The 20,699-nt window shown below is 38.5% G+C and overlaps 1 protein-coding gene across 1 annotated transcript; it reads left to right on the top strand.

Annotated features, from left to right (window-relative positions):
• The first annotated feature begins 3,100 nt into the window (after nt 1-3,100).
• On the top strand, nt 3,101-19,746 carry NT5DC3 (5'-nucleotidase domain containing 3). Its single transcript, XM_010076603.1, has 13 exons — nt 3,101-3,279; nt 6,866-6,940; nt 7,466-7,521; nt 11,128-11,218; nt 12,905-13,042; nt 14,500-14,560; nt 14,801-14,903; nt 15,046-15,147; nt 16,125-16,206; nt 16,546-16,632; nt 17,820-17,960; nt 18,329-18,393; nt 19,485-19,746. Exons 1-13 carry the CDS (start codon nt 3,112-3,114, stop codon nt 19,744-19,746), a joined length of 1,431 nt encoding a protein of 476 aa, XP_010074905.1. The 5' UTR covers nt 3,101-3,111.
• The last annotated feature ends 953 nt before the right edge of the window (nt 19,747-20,699 follow it).

The following is a 20,699-nucleotide window of genomic DNA, read 5'->3' as shown; positions in this document are numbered from 1 at the left end:
AAAGGCCATTGTAAAAAGAAAATCAGGACGTTGGTCGTCTGTTTAAGGGGCTTTCTGCAATAGGCTGCTCTTCTAAAAAGTTAAAATGCATCGAAGTTTTAGATGACTTTCTTTTTTCTTTTTTTTTCCCCTGTATTTCCTTTAAAATACCGCGAAGCATTGAAGCCAAGTTAAAATGCTGTGTGCATGACTTGTTCTGTGCAAGCCCTCTTCTTCAGCCCAGCTAGGCAAAAAGTTCAGGGCGAAGTACTTGCTTGAAGCTTGCTTGCATCTGCCCTTGCTCTGATGGGAAGAGTATTGCCAAGATGCTTGAATGTGTGATCTTTTTAGAGAGCTAAAAGAGAAAGAGGCAGCATGGGTTCTACAATGTCAAGTGGGAAAGCTTATCTTGCAGTGGCAATGGATGATGCTTTAGTCTTGCACCTTTTGCCATTAAAAAAAAAAAAAAGTAGTATGGTCTTATCCTGCACTTCAGAGCCTTGAGTGTGAACTGGGGCTTCTCTGTGCAGGGTGCAAGCGTGGCATTTGCAAACATAAAACAGTGTCAGCGTTTCACAAGCGAAATAATAAGCTGTGTTAGAGATCTCAGAAGAATACTATGGACTTTGGAAAGTGGGATAAGGGATAGGAAGAGGAGAGTAAGTGACTTTTATTTGGAATCTTCTTTTACTGTTTTTGGAATTGACTTTTTCTTATCCTAAACCACACCCCAATAATACTTAAGAGCTGAGGTTAGAGAGTAGGGTAGTGTTAAGGGAAAATAAGTGGGTGGGGGTTGGCGAAAGACGAGGCAAGCGCTTCTAGAATAATTCAGAATATTTTATTACAGCCTGAGTAATGGCTTCAAGTATGTGATGTTTCACTTAGTTACAGCGTTAAAAAGACAAAGCTGTCCTGATTTTTGACCCAGGGTTCGTAGCACTTGGGATGCTGTCTGTCAGCTAGAGTGTCTAATAGCACCAAAGTGTTTATACTGTCTCAGGCAGGCACTAGTTAAGCTTTTTTTTTTTTTTTTTAATCTGAAATACCTTTATAGATAGATATATAAATATCTTTATTTTTAAACCAAATATTAACTCAGCAGGGTGCACAATTGACCTTTGAAGAAATTATTTAACTATAATACAGAAATGGGTGCTGTAACATGATTTTGGAAATTCACTCACAACTATGGTTATGACTTCAAGTTAATTAAATGATTCATGACCCTTTTTATAGAATAAGGGTATTTGCCTTAGTAGAAGCGTATCAAATTGCATTTGATTATTTTGTTACCTCAGCTGAGCATAATGTTTATCTCCTATATTACTGTAAGCAGTGACTGGAGATAGTAGGAGCTAATGTTTTGTTGGGGCTTATTTCGGTAAATCCCCTCAAATGAAAGATACAGCTTTTCATGTCAGCTTCAGCATGGGGAACTCCTGGCATCTTTTATGTTGAAAGAGATGCTGGACTTTATTTGAAACTTGGAATTAAACTCAGTGAAATTGCTGTTCTGTCTCTCCCTTAAAAATTAAAAGACTTGGGTATCTGCATCTGATAAAGTTGAATGGTTTCAGATTACTGTCTGTTAGTGGGCATTTGTGTAAGTTTCTTATTGTACCTGCCCATCAACTGTGCAGCAGACTAAGGCATTGCTTTTACAAAAGAAATATTATTTCCCTTTCTACGAGGTGGCCAGAGTTTTCAAAATGTAGTGCTATCTTTCTAACAGATTGGAGCCCCCACACCTACCTGCCTTGTTGAGATGGTTTCTTCCCATGGTGGAGCACCTCTTGTATCTGTCCTCAGAGCTGAGGGTGTTGAAATAAGCTTGACCAATTCCTTCTAGATTTATATGCTGAAAGTAACCAAACAAAGCACATTCCCTTTAAACTTACCCTTCCAAACACAGATTTAAGATGAAAGCTCTCCTTTTTTTTTTTTTTTTCCAGTAGTAAGGAAGGCTGGATTATAAAGATAGTATATGGGAAGGGAAGGAAGGAAAACATGCTCATGTTCTGTGCTTCCAGGAGAGTAGCACTTAGCCTCCTAATGTTGCTCTTCCAAGTTTTGTAAACAAGAAATGCAAACATCCTTAATACTGACCTTGGTTTTGGTCTTAAAGTTACTTAATGTTATGGCTCTATGTAAGTGGTCTTAACTTCTCAGTGTACTTTTCAAACAAATATAAAGAGAAGTATACCCTTAAAACTGGAAGTGATTTATACACACTAGGTAATAAGCAGAATAAGCAGAGAATGAGCAAAATATTTTTGTTTTCGTGATGTTCTAGAAGGTTAAAAAGCATAGAAATGTGTATGTAACTGTTGTTTGGAAAGTATGGCACTCAAAGTTCACTTATTTGAGTTGAAATTGAGTGATGTGGTAACCCTTAAATGATGAAGCAAAAGAAATTAATGTCAAATTAAAACAATGTCAGTTCTGCTTCTGGGGCAGAAGTGGGACCAGATAATGGAAGGAGAAGACAAGGCTCCTAGAATTATAACAGTAAAAATAAGCCTCCTCCAGCTCCTAAGTTCATTTTCAAAAGCAGTAATAAATGTTAATGGAGTTAGCAAAAAATGTATATATATTGAGTCTGGGGTTCTCTGAACAAGATGCTGAAAGGTGAAGCCCTTTGATCCGGCTCTGTGACACATCGTTTCTTTGTGGATACCCTTCTCTTTGTGGGTTTTTCTTCATCTTTTCATTTTCGGACTACGAAGACTAAAGAGCTCGGCCTTTTTTTTTGTTTTAAATTTGTCGGCAAGGAAGAAAGAAGATTAAAGGAGAAATGTCTTTTTGTTTTTCCACTTGTTTGCACTGTGTGCCGATTGAACAATAGTTGCACTAGCTGCTAATTTTAAATTTTCCTCTCTCCTACTTGAATTGTACAGCGCGAAGTGTGCTTCAAGTAAAAAGTATGGGTCATGAAGACAAGTTAGGGACAGCATTTTCAATAGCACCGTATTGTTAAGGATTGGCTGGTTAGTGTGAATAACTGATTTATCTATATTTAGAAATTGCTAATGGGTTTCTATGTATGTATTTATATAAAACTACAAGTCTGGTATAACTTTTTTTTTTTTTTTCCCCACTCCCCTGTTCCCAGAGTTGGTTCCTTCAATTATGAGTAACATGCTGAATCCGGATGCTATTTTTTCAAACAATGAAATGAGCCTGTCAGACATTGAAATTTATGGTTTTGATTACGACTACACATTGGTCTTTTATTCTAAACATCTGCACACACTGATCTTCAATGCTGCTCGAGATCTTCTTATTAATGAGCATCGGGTAAGTTAAATCAATGGAATAACAATAAACTTATGAATAAAGAGTATAATAAATGTTTTCTAGCTGAGAGGGGCATAACTCATCTTTTCATGCCTCGGTCCTAGCTTGGCTCCCTTGTAACATGTTTTGTACAACAGCTACATATGAACCACGGAAGTCCTGGTTTATTCTCAGCTGTAGTTTTGAGCAGAGCACAGTCTGGCAACTGTTAAGGAATAGAGCTAAAAAACTCAAAATAGTTTTATTTGTTTTATTTTTTTTTATTTGGTGGTGGCTGGGTGTTTTGTGTGGTTTTTTTTTTGTTTTTTTTTTTTTCCCCCTGATTGTCAATTATTTGAGTCACTCTGATAAAGCTGAGAAGTTATCGTTACTCTGTGGTATGCACTGCTGTGAGTGCAGTGGTTAATTTCCACATGGAATATTTTCAGCCTGACTTCTTAGGAGGTTTTTGATTGCACTGCGTGCTTGTGAGGCGCTTTGTCTGCACCAGTATTTCTGCTGAGTTAGCTGAAGGGGCAGCGCATGCAGTGACACTGTAATCAGAGGCTGGATGCAAGAGAGACCCAAGTAAGTGTTCAGCTCAGTAGTCCCTTGAGGGAGCGCTGCCCTGTTGCCTCACCAAGCAACGTGTTTGCCTTGGTGACCAGTCGACATTCAGGCAGCTTGGAGCTGGTTGTTGTGTAGTTTGAGGATGGGAGAAATTACTGTGTTTCAGAAAGCTGGGGGGAGATGGGTGACTTGGGAAACTGAAGGTATTGTGGCGAAAGAGATTGGAGAAAATGTGGACTGAAAGAGGCTAAGTTTGTTGAACTGTGGGACTTGCAGGAAAATAAGAGACAAAAAGTCCACAGAGTAACTTTATTAATAAAACTGCTTGTGTATTTTATGCAATCTAAAACTGAATGGGTGGTGTTATTCTACTTTCATATTTGAATCTAAAGGTTAGGAGCTATATATAAGCATCTATAAATATCCCTGGAAGAACAAACAAAACTTCATGGACGCTACAAGCATACACAATTTGATCCCTCTAAGATTTTGGCATGTATTAGTAGCAATTTCTGTAGAATGTGTAAACACACTGTAATAAAAACTACCTGGTTCTTGCAAAAATCAACATTACTATAGGAGTCAAGATTAATTCTTGTAGACAATAATTAAAATGGTTCGGTATTTACCATTTGAATTAATTCAGGCAGTAATAACTTTCCAGTTTGTCTTGATCAAAATATCTTAAGTTCTAGTAAATGAAGCTGTAATTACTTTTTGAGACAACTTACTGAAATATATCCTCTCCTGTTAGAATTTACAGGGGGACAATAGTTTTTATTAATGCTGTCTCTGTAGCTGCTTATACTGTTAATGTGTTTCTTGCCTTTACCGTTAGAAAAGGGCTCTAGATAGTATTGCCTGTTATCACTGTCATAATCCACCTAAAAGGTGGCCAATTTTGGTCATGACAGTGTAAAGTAATTCATCAGAAATTGCAAAATACAGTGTAGGAAGCCAGGACTTTTGAAGTATGTCCAAGAGAATAAACATCAATTTAATGCTAATCTTGGAGGTGGCAGCAGGTGTTGAATGTAAACTCTTGGTCTTGGGTTTATTTCTCTCCTAATGTGTGAGCCTTGCACCATCTTATCTGGACTGCTCTTTCAGTCCGGATACAGCTATCCCTACCAAGAGAGAGGTGAGCAAACAATGCAATTTTTATCATTATTTTGTTTGGCTTGTAAGGAAGCTTTGATTTGTGTGCCAAGATAGGCTCAATCTTTTTCTGATACTTATTGGCATACACTCAAAAAGACAGCCTTCTAGTTGAATAAATTAAAGTAGGAAAGTCAAGCATGCAGAAATTTGAAAAAGTCAGAAATAAATTTCTGTCTTCATGCTTGATGTGGCTGCTTTGAGGCATGTGCAGTATACTGTAGTTTTTAATTAATCACATTCTGTATCATCATCTGATTTTTTTCCTTGTCTCCTTTTCTGCTTCGTGTTCCCTGGCCAAATCTATGCATCTTCCCAATGCATCTGTAGGCTTTTGATGCTGTTCTTCATTCAGATCAGTAGCCTCCCCTGTGTTTTCTGGAAGTGGTGGTAGGGACGATAGTTCAGAAGTTAGGAGAAAGGACTATTTTCTTTGACTGTAGATGCCTGTGCTCAATACAAGCACAATCTACAGCAGTTGGAGAGCAAGTCCTCTTCAGCGTAGATAAAAAATTTGCAATTTATTTATTTTTTCTAAGAGTACCTAGAGCCTCTCTTGAAGTTGTATAATCTGCTTTTTTCCCCAAAGGCTTCTAAGTGAGCCATGTATGTATGGAGGCTGTTCCTGAGAAGGTGGAGAATGTGCCCGAGATGCATTTGTCAAGTTCTAAGACTGCTGTAACCTGTGGGAGGGAGATGAAAGATCACCTTTCAATTGGTTGATCAAAGAAATTATAGTTTTCTCAGGCCTTGTTAGAAATGACTGAAGCATTTTGCCTTTTAAAAAACAAATGAACATAAACCAAGGCATACGCCCAACGTGTTGTTTTTTTCTTTCCATGGCTAGCCTATACTTGAAACAGGACAAAATTACAATCAACTGAAAATGGGCTTGTACAGAAAAACATTAGAAAACTCTGTAATAGATGGTGTGGGCTATCCATGCTATCTATAAACAACCTGAGGAAATAACACAGACATGTGCATCTCTAAACAACAAGGTGTTACAAATGCTTTCTGGGGTAAATGGGGTTGCATAACTGAGGTGTCCCCCTGAAGTGACTCACCCTGCCGGTGTTTAATGCCCAACTTGCTTTTGGACAACACACTGTACCTTGGGGAAAGTCCCTGTTAGGGGAGCCTGGCTTCCCCAGGTAACATTAGCTGTTGTGAATTCTCTTCTTCCTTCCTTCCCATCAGTGTTTATTTTCAGTGGCTGTATCTTTAAAGAGCTCTGGGGTCTGCATTTCAAACACGATGATCTAGGATCAGGGGTATGATCCACACTTAGGGCATCAAAACAGATAGCTGTCTTCTATCTTGAAAAAAAAGTTTGTTTTTTTTTTCCCCTGTTAATCTTGATGATATTGTATTGATTTCTCTTTCAATAGATGTGAGCGGTAAAGTTCAGGTATCTCTGTAAATCAGGCCAAGTTCTTGGGTTTCTAGCTAGAAGGTTGAGTTGGAAACTGTATAGTCCGTTTCTTGGTGACACTTCACAATGCAAGGTAATTCAACTATTAAATTTTAGGAAGTTAATAAAATTTAGATTGTTTTCAAAGGTGCGTATGTTAAATAACTTTTTGAACAAGAGGCTAATGTTCAAAGGTGGTCACTACCGAGTACCTGGATGTCCAACTTTAGGTACTGTGCTTGATTTAGAATTAAAATACTGACCTTGGATTTTGGAAAAAATGTTTGACTTGTCTTACACTGTACATATGTTCCTGCAAATCTCACCAACCGATCAAAAAGCCTCTTTTAATGAGTAGTGAAGATGAGAAGCATAGAAAACATAGGCTTTTAAAATTCTGCAGAAAAAGTTTTTTATTGCTTCTTGTTATGGATTTAAAATCAAATCATTGCCATCTTTTCTTAGTATCCTGCAGAAATAAGAAAATATGATTATGATCCCAATTTTGCCATCAGAGGACTTCATTATGATGTGCACCGGGTATGTATAAATAACTTTGTGATGAGTTATGTAGTGCTGAGAATCTAGCCAAAGAAAATAAATAGGGCTTTTAAGTCTTCCAACTTTTCATTCTGCATTGGTGTGTAAGGATTTAGTTTCATATTTTTCTCTTTCATGGCAAGCTTAACCTTTTATTTATTTATTTATTTATATATATTTTTTTTAAATAACCTACGTATAAAGTGTTTTGTTCTCATGGTGGGTGGGGGGAGGGAGAGAGACAACTTAAAGTACAACAGAATGAACCGAAGCAGGCGTCTGCTAGTAAAAGATATTTCTTCATGACCGAGCTCAGGTAACTTGACAGTGTTTCCTTGGTGACTTGGCAAGCCCTAGGTAAAAGCCATTGAGAAAATATTTTGGAAGCTGTGAAGGAAGTTGAAGTGAAGGTGCTCAGGCATTCTTGAGATGGAAAGATTATAGATAAAGTTGCTTGGATTTTTATAACTTCATGTCAAATAGCTGACGTGACAAAAACTGGTGTGCTTTTTTTTCCTCTGCAAGGCACTATTAATGAAGATTGATGCTTTTCACTATATTCAGCTGGGAACAGTTTACAGGTAGGTAAATAATTTCCTATTTATAATAAAAATGTATACTCTTGTTTTTTGAAACTCTTAATTGCATTTGTTAGTGTACGTCTTAAGTTCCTATCAGGAGCAGTGCACTGAAAGCACAGGCATGAATGAATATAGCAGTCCTACTGGAGGGGGGTTTCCTTGCACTTCCGTGTGTATGCACAGACACGAGCACGTGTTTACTGACTGATACAGTACAGCTGATTCCCCCGTTCAGAGCTAGCGAAGCTGGCAAGCCGGTTGGTCACATAGTGCTGACTCACTTTGTTTCCGGCTGTTAAATTGTGCTGAAAGACATCTAAAAATATGCTGATGACTTCCCCACTGTTGCTTTCTACGTAAATAATTGTCACAGAGTGCCCGTTAGCATGACTTTAGTGTGGGTGCAGAGACACTTGAGAGGTCCTACTGTACTTGCACAGACCTTTTAAGTTTGGACGTATCATTCTGCAAGTATGATGTGCTTGGAGCACAACTGCTTTGTGTCCACACAGCCTGACACTTTTTCAGTTGACTGGATTGATGTAAAATTGGTGATCTCTATGCCGTGCTTTGTTACATGGTATAGACTTACTGTATGTGATCTTTGACAGGAGAATTTTTAGCATGGCTCAGTTTGCTGTAATTAAGCAGTACGCATTTGACTGACATGAGCACCACACTTGGTACCAGATTTTAAATTAAACTACAAGCCTGAGCACCTTTCTTAATGTCATTGTACAAAAAGTTTTCTTTTGGGGCCAATAGATTATGCAACCTTGAGGTGGTTTACTCTGTGGGGGCCATCATGGAACTGTGTGTTCTAGTATGAAATGATGGTAATGCTCTCATTACTTTTTTTTGTTTGCCAGTTGGGCAGATAGGTAGATGATTAAGCCTTAGGTCATTGATCTGTTCTTTTATGACTTAGTCTGAGATCCCCTTTGGGAGAGGAAGGGAAGAAAAGTGAAAGAGGAAACAAGATGGCAGGGGTCCAGCATTAGGCTCATGCTGTCAACATAGTGGCTGTCTAAATCTGCCAAAACAATGTGTGCTCTGTATGTATCATCAGAATCCAAGTGAAACATCATACCATTTATTTGTGTGTTTTGTACATGCTGATATAGAAGTAATTATCATATATTTCAACTGATAAAATCTGTTTCGGTGTTTTTTGAAGCAATAATTTGTGCAGAGTGAAGGTTGCTAGTTGTAAGATTAATTTAAAAAGGCTGTCGCATTTTTACATTTTTCACTGTGAAAAATGCTAGTTTGCTAAATTAAAGGCTAGGTGAAGTAGTCAAAGATACATTTATCTATGTAGGCATGTAGTAGAAGTATTAGGATTGATATGAATGAGGTATGAACGGAAATGTCTATGTGTGAGAACACCAGAAGAGATGTTGATAGAAGGGACAAAAGGATGGCACGTGTTGGTGGTACCTTGGATCAGCTAGTTATCAAGACGTCATCATATCTGCGTGTTTTTTCTCCAAACACCTGTATGCGGTGGGGAGAGCAAAAAAAGAGGCTGAAGGCTTTGAGAGAAGATGTCAAGAAGAGCAGTGTTATGACTGGAACTGTATAGTGACCTAGAGGAGAAGACGAATGGGTGGTGAGTCCATCAACAGCGTTGCCTTGTGACTCAGAATGGGATAGAATGAAGAGGCAGAAGATCACAGCTGCCATCAGCCTCTAGTACAAAAGGCACTTCTGAAGCCAGCACATGATGACCAATCAAGAAAACTTTAGAGAGGTGTTGAGATTTGTTGAAGAGCTGGTGTCCCTCGTCCTCCGTGTCACCCGAAGTAATTCTGGACAGACTGCTAGGCCACGTCTTAGTACTGGTGAGAGTGTGTGAGGGAGAGGGTCAAAGCTACCATTTCACTCTATACTTTATCTTAATTTTGTTTAAAATAAGATTACCTTTCTCTGCATACCAACACTGAGCTTTGTTGTCAGTTGCTGCATATCTGCATATCTGTCGTTCTTAGTTTTAACCTTCCATGTGCTCTGTGTGTAGTACAGAGCGTGTGTGGGACGATTATGCCACTGAAAGTAGCAGGACTTGCCCAAGTGTGCAGCCTCATTTGCACTGAGAGGTGTGAGCATTTCTGATGTCCCTCTGACAGTGCACATCTCCAAGAGCAGCAATGGGAGCACTGCTGTGGGTGAACTGTGATGCTTTTGGTGCTGTCTGTCCATGCTGTGGGTGGAATAAAATAAACTTTGTAGTTATGCGGCTGGACTGTGAACTGTGTCAAGACTACGGGGTCTTTTGGTAAAACTAATCTACAGCTTTGTCTACACAGTTGTCTCTCCTCTCTAGATTTCATGTATGTCTATTGTCCTCTCTTGATTTGTGCTTTAGTAGCTCCTGATCTACAAGCATTTTTTTTAGCAGTATTCAGATACCACTTGGCATAGCTGTCTGCAGACCAGTCAGTCCTTAATTCTGATTGTATTGCTTGCGTTTAACGTTTTAGTTGCATTTCTTTGCATTTCCTGCTGTGGAGTGGGTGATGCTGAACTCTGTATGTTACAAACTAAATTATTATTTGCCCTGTTGGTGCACAGTTCTGACATGAATGCTGGAGTCCTACCAGCAGTAGCACAGGGCTATTTACAAGTCGATGTAGCACTGAGAAGTGCATTAAAGGAACTAGTTAACCTGGGACTTTACCACAGCAGCCCTGAGGAAGTTAATGTATCATGCTAAACACATAGTACTAAGCTTATTAATTATTTTTTTAATCCCTGACAACACTTCTGGGTAAGACCAAGAAAGGGAGGCACTGAAATAACCGTCTGTTTTACAAGGCTGCAAAACACCGTAAGTAGGCTTGGGAAAAAGGGACCAGATGATTTGTGTTCTTTAATCTTAAGCAAAACCTCAACTCTTTTGTGTCCTCTTCTGAGGATGTTTGGATGCCTGCATGTTTTAGATGCTTTAGTGCAAGATGCTTGATACTGTAAACGTTCAAAACCAAACCACAGCCTTTAATCTCTTAATAGGTGATGTAGAAACTCTGTCGAGAGATGATGTCTCCTTCTTCCCCATTTGTTGTTTTATTTTTATATTTTAATTACTTGACAACAATCCTTCAAGTAATCTTAAATTTTGGGAAACTGGACTGTTGATACAGTTTAAAACAAATTCTTATTTAGTTAAAGATTGTGTATGTTTTTCTTTCCCTTGAATCTTCAAGGTCATGCTGCAGAATAACCTGGTTTAAACACTATCACATCATCAGTGCTGTGTGGAACAAAGGCAGAGTAAGGAATTACTTTGTGTTAAGAAACTAGAAGCTCTAACTACTTTTTACAAACCCTTGAGGCATAGTTTCAATGGAGACTAATTAGCTCTTTTCCCCTAAGAAAGTAAAAAGGACTTAAAATTGGAATGTTTTCTGTGTGCGTCAGCCTGTTAAAATGTTACTTGTTCTACAAGGAAAGATGCTGTATTAACTTACATACTAAAGTATTCCTATGATGTTTTTAGTATTTTAATAAGCTTCAGATCTAAGTGTTAATCTGTCAGACTTTCATTCGGTAATGACTTGAAAATTTTAATCTGACTTTTGAACTAAAGCTGATGTTGTTTTCCAGAGGCCTCACTGTTGTCCCAGATGAAGAAGTCATTGCAATGTATGATGGTTCCCATGTCCCTTTAGAACAAATGAGTGACTTTTATGGAAAGGTAAAACCACAAACTGTTCTTTAAAAAATGATTTTTTTTTTTTTTTGGGTAGGGGTAGTGGTATTTGCATTTTGTTCTTGTTCTTAGTAGCTGTTATATTTTCTCAATACGTGATTGACTTGCAGTGCTGGATGTGAAGTTTGCCCTCTGAAGTGACAAATTTTCTCTCTTCCTCTTGTAGTTTCTTCTTTCACTGTTCCTTTGCCCAGTCATATGGACAGAGAAGCAGAACATTGAAAAATCAAGTAACTTGCTCAGTGTTGCACAGCAAATCTGATAAAAGCTGGGAAGTGACCCATATCTAGTGCCTTACCCTGGCTACGTACTTACTTCTTCCCTGTGGTCTGATAGCTTGGCTGATGTAGCAGCAAGTAAATGTATCGAGGCATCTCTTGCATACAAGCTGGCAGAGTGACAGTAAAAGGATTTGACAAAAGATGAATGATAAAAGATAAAGCTTTTAAGTTTAGGATTTGACTGCATAGGGAAAGTTGTTCTTGCTGGTGGGTTCCTTCCTCTTTCACAAACAAAGAATAGTGCTGACTTTTTAGTAAAAAGCAGGTTTATTTTACCCCTTTTACTTATGGATGTTAGTTCTATGTTGGTGTGAAAGGCCCTTCTTTGTGTTGAGGAGCATTTTGTTGTTCTTATTTTAAGGAGCTGAACCTAGGATTCCAAATCTGGTCTCTGCAGCAGTTCTGAGTATCGCCCTGGCATTCCCTGTGGGGTGCCTTGGTCTCTGTGAGTCTGTGCTTTCTTTGATCTTGGAAAGGACAGTGACAGGACAAGAGGCCATGGGCACAAACTGAAACACAGGAAGTTTCCTCTGAACATCAGGAAATGCTTCCTTTTCTGTGAGGGTGACTGAGCACTGGCATGGGTTGGTTGCCCAGGAAGGAGTCTCCATCCTTGGAGATTCGTAAGCCATCTGGACAAGTTCCTAGTCAACTGGCTCTAGGTGGCCATGCTTGAGGGGGAGGGGGGGGTTGGACAAGGTGACCTCTAGAGGTCCCTTTGAACCTCAACCATTCTGTGTTTCTGTGATCTTGACCAGTGTGCTGTCTTGAGATGGTTGCTTTACCTCTCTTCTTCTTGAGAAGTATTTGGTTTGTATTTGCTCTTGTATAATGAGATTCTCTACTTTTGTGAAACTTTACTATGATTCTTTTTATAGTACTTTTCCTCTTGTTCCTTCACAAGTTATTGTAGATTCTTACAACCTTTAATTATCTCTTTTCAAGGAGGTAAATTGTTTTGCAGTGCTAATCAGTATTCCACTTTAAAAAAAAACCAAACAAAAACCAAACCCCAGACCTCCACCCCCCTATCACAATAACCAGTGTCTCTTATTTATAGAAGTGCAGACTTCCAGTGAAGGTGTCTTAAGTCCTTCTCTTGACTTTTGTCTGAACGCTGTCTTTTATGTGTTTATGAATTAAAATACTGCTCTTAAAATAGTAATGATTCATGATTAATTTTTAAAATAAAGCCAACACTTTTGTTGGAGTTATTTTATTGAAAGTCTATTAGTTCAAAAAGCATCTAAAGCAATGTTAACAGCGATGGCAAAAGCTGAATATCTGCAACTAACCTGAAGTGTTTATACTGAATTAATGAAAGTGTTCTAATCTGAGAAATGCTTGACCTCTTTCTTTTTTTTTTTCTTTTTTCTTCCCACCCCTGCAGAGTTCACAAGGAAATACAATGAAGCAATTCATGGATATATTTTCCTTGCCAGAAATGACACTCCTTTCTTGTGTGAATGAATATTTTCTGAAAAACAACATAGATTATGAGCCTGTTCATCTGTACAAAGATGTCAAGGTACTAGCTTTGAAGATTTAGGTAAACCTCTGCATTTGTGCGTCTTCTCTGGGAGCACTTCAGGAAGCTTCAACCTGTTGTGTCAGCTCCAGTGAAATACTCCAACTTTAGGTTTTGTATGGAGTACTTGTTGCTATACAACCATCAAAACAGAAGTAAAATGAAGGTAGACCTTGGAAAAGAAACATAGAATAATTTGAAAGTTTGTTTTAAATCTGATGCGCTAGGGCTGCTGTTCTTCCTGTAGGTTTGGGGGGTGGATAGGGTGAAAGTGAACAAGCTCTTATACATTGATAAAACTTTATTGGATTATTATTAAAGCTATAGTTTTCTCACTAGCAGGAATTGTAAGAGGCTATAGGGAATTCCAGTTAGGATCTTTCAGTTGTACCGACTCTGTGCCTTTGCTAGTATATGATCATTTGCTGTCTCTTGCTTTTGGCATATCTGTTTTGCCTGTTTTCCTCTCTTCCTCCTCCAAAACAATCTAGTAATAATGTCTAGAGTAATTTGACACTCTTGATTCCTCAGGATGTATCCTGCAGAGGAGGTAATTTTATGTCATGGTTATTTAAGAACAGAAGAGGTCATGTTCAAGTTGATGGTATTTGTCTGCTCAAGCATTCCATCCAAAACCTTTTCCTGGCCCCTTGTTGATATGTATAAAGCTTGTGTAGTTGTTCAGCATAGGTAATGCACCTGAATGTTGATTTTCTCACTTTCCCAAGTAGATCAGATAAGTTTTAAGAAACTTCTGACCTCCAGAGTACTTTTCCCTTCTGCCTATGGTTACATAGAGTCAGAAGGCTACTTCTTGTGGTTTCTGCTGAAGTGTTTATAGAAACTTCTGTACTGCTCAGTGTTACCAACATTTTGGAAGTCCTGTAGTGACATTTTTTGAGGATTTTTAGGACGTACGCCATGTAAGTACCAAAATGGCAGTGCCACTATCCGAAACAAATCAGTGTGGTGCAGAGCTGGCTCAGGAGATCTGCTGAATGCCTTCAGAGCTCCTTATGGGTACTTTGCTTAAGCGTTTAGCCTCTTTCATCTGTTCATAAATTTATTTTTCTTAAATACCAAGGGGATTTGGGAGTGAAATCTAAATCTAAAATCTATCTGATTTAAAGCTTCCCCTGTCAAGAATAAAGGAATGTGTTTTGCTCCAAAGGTCATTAGAAATCTGTGATGACTCTGCTTCTGCAGAGGGCTTTCACCCCACTTCACCCTAGCAAGCGCCCTTTCACAGCTGTTATGTAAAACAACCCCTGTGCTGTACAGTTTTGTACTTCCCACATGCACATAATGAACATTGCATGGTATTTCTGCAAAGTTGAATGTGTAATTCAGAGAAAGGAATGGTTTTAAAAACAAATTACTACTGCTATGCAGTCAGCGCAGTTTTCACACTTGAGAAGATTTTTCAGTTCTTTAGTGTTCTCTTGCTTTCCTGACAGGATTCAATCAGGGATGTCCACATCAAAGGAATAATGTACAGAGCAATTGAAGCAGATATTGGTAAGTACTAAAAAGATCATCTGTCAAAGCTTTTTTCACTGATAGTATAATGATCTTTCTGGCTGCCTTATTTAAGATTACAAATTCTAAATTTTAAAGCTTGAAAGAGTGATTTGCACATATCTAAAGGGCCTTTGTTAAGTATAACCTCATGTTCTGAACCAACCCTTGATAGAATGCAGAGAAAATTCTTGTGAAAAACTTTTTCAATTAATATTGTATTTTCCCCAATCCTTACAGAGAAATACATCTGCTATGCTGAACAAACTCGTGCCGTGTTAGCAAAGCTGGCTGATCATGGCAAGAAGATGTTTCTCATCACAAACAGTCCCAGCAGCTTTGTGTAAGTGAACAGTTCTTTGCTGTTCAACTGTACATTTTTAAAGGATGGGGAGGATGAGGTTCTTTAGTGTAATTCATTATATTGCACAGATAACTGCACTTCTGTTATGCTTCACTGTTAATATCCCGCTGTCCTTTTTTAGGGACAAAGGCATGAAGTTCATAGTTGGCAAGGACTGGAGGGATCTCTTTGATGTGGTCATTGTACAGGCTGATAAGCCAAACTTTTTCAATGATAAGCGAAGGTGGGTATTTAGTCAGTAAAAAATAATTCAAGCAGCTTATTCCATATAAGGTGTAGAGAGCACTTTATGAAATATTTTAATTTGGATGCAATGTGAACTAAAATAATATTTGATAAAATCCTATTTAAGGTCATTACAGAATGCAGCAACACCCAATTCTGAAGTCCAAATATTTACCATTTCTTACCTAAGAAAGTTCCAGTAGCTATTACAGGTCTACTAGACTGAGTTAGAGTCACAGGAGCTATTTTTAATAAGTTGATGACGTGTGTTCCTTTCCCAATAAACCTGAGAAATTTTGGTGCCTTCCAGAATCAGCCCCTTATCTGGAAATATCTTTCATTGCTTCTGGTTTTGTTTAGTCACACATGATATTTAAAGGGCAGACTGGCTGACAGACTGGAGTATTTGGACTAGTTGTTCAATTAAAAAAACACATTTGCAATGCGTATGCACTGCTCTCTTGAAAAAGACCTATTCCTTTATGTGTACTTAGGATTTCGAAGTGCGATAGAGGGAGGTGGAATGTTTATTCTTTTACTTTTTTTCATTTCAATTTAAAAATAACTTTGCTGTACCTCTTTTCCCCAGTCCTCTGCCCCCCTTTTCAGTTGTTCAGTTGTACAAAATGAGATGTTGGGCAAGATTTTTACACATCTTCACTTTTGTCTTCTCTTCTTTCCTTCTTAATGGCAGACAGTTCACATGGTTTCTTCCCCTCTGTCTGGGATCTCTGCCTTCGTTCTCAACAGTTGTTATTAAACTCTGTTATAAATGTCAGGTTTAATGGATAGATACATTGCATTTCCAAGCTGAAGTTTTGGAGCTTTGCTTTTTCTGTATATTACAAAATGGTTAGATGCTAGAGAGCATGTTTTCCTTTTGAAAGATGAATATTTTTAATATTAAAATTTTACCCTCATCGAAAGTGACACAGTTTCTGCAGCAATGTAATGATTATATTAATTCTATTCTAGACCATTTCGGAAGGTGAATGAAAGGGGAGTGTTGCTTTGGGACAAAATTCACAAACTGCAGAAAGGTCAGATTTACAAACAGGTATGCTTTCAATAAACTCTTTCAGTTCAAATTTAATACCCATTTCCTAGAATCCCAAGCTGCTTTAGATATCGTAAAAGCTTCTAAAAAGTAGATACGTTTTTTAAGAGAATTATTTTAATGATTGAAATCATACAAATTCATTGTTGGTATTGTATGTCTGCAGTTTACTTGCCTCTTGAAGTGATAGTATTACTGAAATAACCTGTAAAATTTGGGATTCATAATATATAAACTGAGGACAGGAATCTTGATATGAAAATATTTTTAGGGATGTACTAAATTATTTTTTCATGCAAGTTGCATGCTGCTATGATGTACATGTCATTGTTTCCACAGGGTAACCTGTATGAATTTCTGAAGCTTACTGGCTGGAGGGGCTCTAAAGTTCTCTACTTTGGGGATCATATTTACAGTGACTTGGCAGTAAGTAGTTAACTTTCACAAAATAAGATAAAAGATGAGGCTTTTTGTTAGTTTTCCTCTTTCTTCCCAGTTATTCAATGTAACACACTTTCATTGGGTATTCTAAATACAACAAAATTGGAGTTGATAGTTAAGCCATATTGTTTTTCTTGCAGTGAAGGAAATTGGTGCTGTAAAAGGCTGACCATATTTTCCACCTGACTTGTAGCATTTAACTTGTTTACAAATGGTGCTCAGGAATGTGTGAGTTCGTATTCCTGAGCCAGATACTGATTGTGTCAGATGTAACAGAGAGTTCACACAGATATCCAAACGTACAGGATGTGGCTGATTTAGATGACATTTACTACTAAGTGTAATAAGAGCTGAATGAACTTCTGTTCTGAATGGCAGGAGACAATCTTCCTGTCGCTTTCTTTCTTCCTGAGATCTTGGTAAGGTTTGTAGCCCCACTATCCAGGCATTTTCTTACTACCTGACAAACAAATCTACTGTTAACTGTTACTTTAGAGTAAGTGACCACCACTTAACCTTTTTGTATTTGATTGTGTATTAATGCCTGGGTATGACTTCCCACTGCCAATCTGTGGTAACATGTTTCACCAGCAGATGATGTTAACATTTTTGTCCCAATCTGCTTTTAAAAAGAAAAGTCAGTTTGGTTTCTTCAGAAGGTTGAGGGCCAAAGGAAGGAGGATTCAGCTCTGTTCTCCACTGGCACAGTGGAGGAAAGAGCACAGGTGGCAGATGTCTCATCCTGTACTGGTCAGGAGGAGCTTGAGTAGCTGGGTGACCCAAAAGAACCCTTCTGTCAGCTGAGTGTGTAGGTAAATATCATGAAACCAACACACGGTTTCCTCCAGATACTTGTGACAGCAGCAGAGGTCTCATCTACAAGAGGAATTTCCTACTGTTTCTTTTAAACCTAATGAATTAGTGCTTATTTGCAAGTGCTTATGTGTTCTTTATCTCTCTCTCTCTTTAAAAATGTGGGATTTGAAGCTTAATTTCAATTTAAATTCTATTGCTTATTGGCACAGTTAAGTCCCAATGTTTAGTATTTCTGCTTATACATAAGAAGCAATTAAATTAGTGCCCCTTTGGGATAAACAGTGGTCAAATTCTTCATTTCTTTAAGTAGTTATTTCTAAGACTAATACATGTATTTTGTAATTCTTGGTAAATAGGATTTGACCCTGAAGCATGGCTGGCGCACTGGTGCAATTATTCCAGAGTTACGATCAGAGATTAAAATCATGAACACAGAGAAGTATATTCAAACCATGACCTGGCTGCAAACCTTGACAGGATTACTGGAACACATGCAGGTTTGTTTTGTGTGTGTGTGTAATCGGCTCTGCATAGCAGAAGGGATCCAGCTAAGTTTCTAAATGCTGGATGTTGATGTTGCAAGTGCTTTTTGTTTCATTAGAGTTCACCAGTTTGACTGTAGATAAATAAATGCAATTATTTGTGTGGCTAGCTAATAAGAGTTTTCCCAAAATCTTATCCCCTTCTTCCACTGGTCAGCGTGGATTGCTTCCTGCTTCTGGTTGCTTAAAATGTGTGTGGATCTCTTCTGTATACTAATCTCTGAAGCATGCTCTTGTGCTCTTAGCTAATAGGAGTTTATTAATGGGAAGACTAATTTACGAAGGCTTCCTTAGTTACCTGTCATCCATGCTTTACATTCCAGGTTCACCGTGATCCTGATTCACAGATGATTTTAGAAGAATGGAAGAAGGAAAGAAAGGAACTGAGGTAAGACACGGGAGAAGAATTTGCTTCATGGTAGCCAAGTGTTCTATGTGATGTCCACAGGTTTCTTCAGTATTTCTCTCCATCCCTGATCTATATTCCCTGGTAGTTAACACACCTTCTAAAATTATCTGCATAAAGCAATATTCTACCTGTCCTGGTACAGCTCTTCTTCCCTCTGACCCTTTCCCCTGTTCCCCTTACTTGGAACAGATGTTGGTTTTCTACCTGAAAGGGTAACACCAGATCAAATACTTTTCCTTCTCATCTTGGCTCTCACGTCCCTCTGTGTTCAGCTGTCACTATTGCCATTGATTGCAGAGCTTTACTTCTGCATGATTTAAAATGTGTTTCTGTATCAAGACTTACATAATTTCATAATTTTTTTAGATGATTTCTTCAGATTACACGTAATAGATTTTAGAATATGCAGAAACTGGGCTCTGCACTAGACTGGATTTGGCAGTGGACTCATCACAGAGATAGGTATAGGGCTAAAATTCCTAAAAATCTGCTGTCGTGAAGGAGCAGTCCCTAAATACAGGGTGTGTGAAGTGCACAGTTGGCAAGGCCAGCAGCTGTACCACCAGCAACTTTCCCCAGAAATACTGAAGTAAATGAAATTAGAAAGATACTTGGCAGTGACTAATAACAGAAGTTAATTCCAAGGTGTGTTTAGGCTTCTTGTGTACATTAAGCCAAATCTTTACTTTTTTTAAAAAGTCTTTTATCACTGGAACAGGTGGATGACATTAGGATTAAGATGAAGGCAAAAGTCTTCTTTCACAATCTCTAGAAAGGAAAGCTTGACATACATTTCTGAAGTCAGAAGCAACTTATCACTAGTTTTAGTGGGAGAAGTGTGAAGCTCTTCTGTTCGCTGCTATGATTGCTAGGACTGGGCGATATATGTGCAAGAGGTGCAAAAATTTCTTATGTGGTGCATTTGAGTGGTTTGAAGTGCAATGGCAAGAGGATAGTGCATAGGACAGATTACAGGAACTGCTTGCTTCAGGTTCTGGATGCCAGGTGGTAAAGAGGTATGTGCAGGTATGTTCACTTCATTCTCTTTGTTTTATTTTTTGGGGGCATAGGGAGATGAACAGGAATTTCTTCAACGCACAGTTTGGAAGCTTATTCAGAACTGATGAGAATCCAACTTATTTCCTAAGACGTCTCTCTAGATTTGCGGATATCTACATGGCATCGTTGAGTTGTCTCTTGAACTATGAGCCTGATTACACGTTTTATCCAAGAAGGACTCCTTTGCAGCATGAACTTCCTGGCTGGTCAGACCAACTGTGCACTGGTACATTCAGAATACCTTTCCTACAAGAGACAGTTCAGGTCAAATAAGCACTGGGCTTCTCTCCAAAATGGGCAATTTTTTTTTAATGTACATGTATTTTATTTAAGTCACTTAAATCTGTTATCTCCTTGTTTTAGATGTAATTCGTATTTGTTCTCATAAGTGTTGTACTTATTTTTCCCTCTCCTGCTCAGAGATGTGGAAACTCCTCTTACACATTGAAGAGATGATGGACTGCCAACATAGTAGTGGGCTGGGAGGGAGGGAAAATTGGAGGGGAAGGACTGGTGGTGTTCTGGGGTAGTTGTTTTTGTTTGTTCATTGGAAATTTTGATCTGCAGCCTTGTGGTTTACATGGAAATACTTATACTCTCTGTTCTGGCCTTGTTCAGCACTCCAGCTGGAGCCTGTAATGGATCTTGGCACTGAAAAGCTTAAATCCAGTATTAGTATTTCAGTGATAACACAGTAGCCAGTTTATGGTGGGACTGAGAGGAATGGTGCCTGCAGTTTAACTGTCCTTGCTGCTGTAGCTAGAGCCTTACCTGTGGCTGAACTCCCTGCTGTAGTGTTGGTGTGGCTCTGCTGCAGTGCGGTGGGTACAGCACAGGCAGGCTGGGGCTGAGGGGCTTTGTCTCCAGTCTGTCCAGTTTCTGTTCTTATAACAGCCAAGCACAGAAGTAGGTGGATCTGAGCCTAAAACTGAATGTGGCAGTAACTCGGGCTGCTTCAGTTTCCTTTTGTTAACTTTTAGGCACCTTTCTTTTTAAGTTTCATAACACTTTAAATATCCACTCTCTGATGATAAAGCCATTTCAAAGCTCTGGCATTTTGCATTTCAAAGTGGAGACAGAAGGCTTTAGACTGATCCTAAATGCTGCTTTTAAAAATTTTAAGTGTCTTACAGTGGTATGCAATGTGGTTTTGCTGTTCCCTAGGAGAGAATGTATTTCATATAGCCTTCAGTAATGGACTTTTGCAGTCAAAAGTAAACACGCAC

This window comes from Pterocles gutturalis, unplaced genomic scaffold, assembly GCF_000699245.1.
Source record: "Pterocles gutturalis isolate BGI_N339 unplaced genomic scaffold, ASM69924v1 scaffold35388, whole genome shotgun sequence".
Classification (NCBI taxonomy): Eukaryota; Metazoa; Chordata; class Aves; order Pterocliformes; family Pteroclidae; genus Pterocles; species Pterocles gutturalis.
This window is presented reverse-complemented; position numbering and strand designations above follow the sequence as displayed.

Bases quoted from the DNA above. Each gene is read 5' to 3' on its own strand.
- NT5DC3 (XM_010076603.1), top strand. From the start codon at position 3,112: ATGAGTAACATGCTGAATCCGGATGCTATTTTTTCAAACAATGAAATG. The intron at 3,280-6,865 runs GTAAGTTAAATC...ATCTTTTCTTAG, and splicing joins TTCTTATTAATGAGCATCGG to TATCCTGCAGAAATAAGAAA. The intron at 14,561-14,800 runs GTAAGTACTAAA...CAATCCTTACAG, and splicing joins AGCAATTGAAGCAGATATTG to AGAAATACATCTGCTATGCT.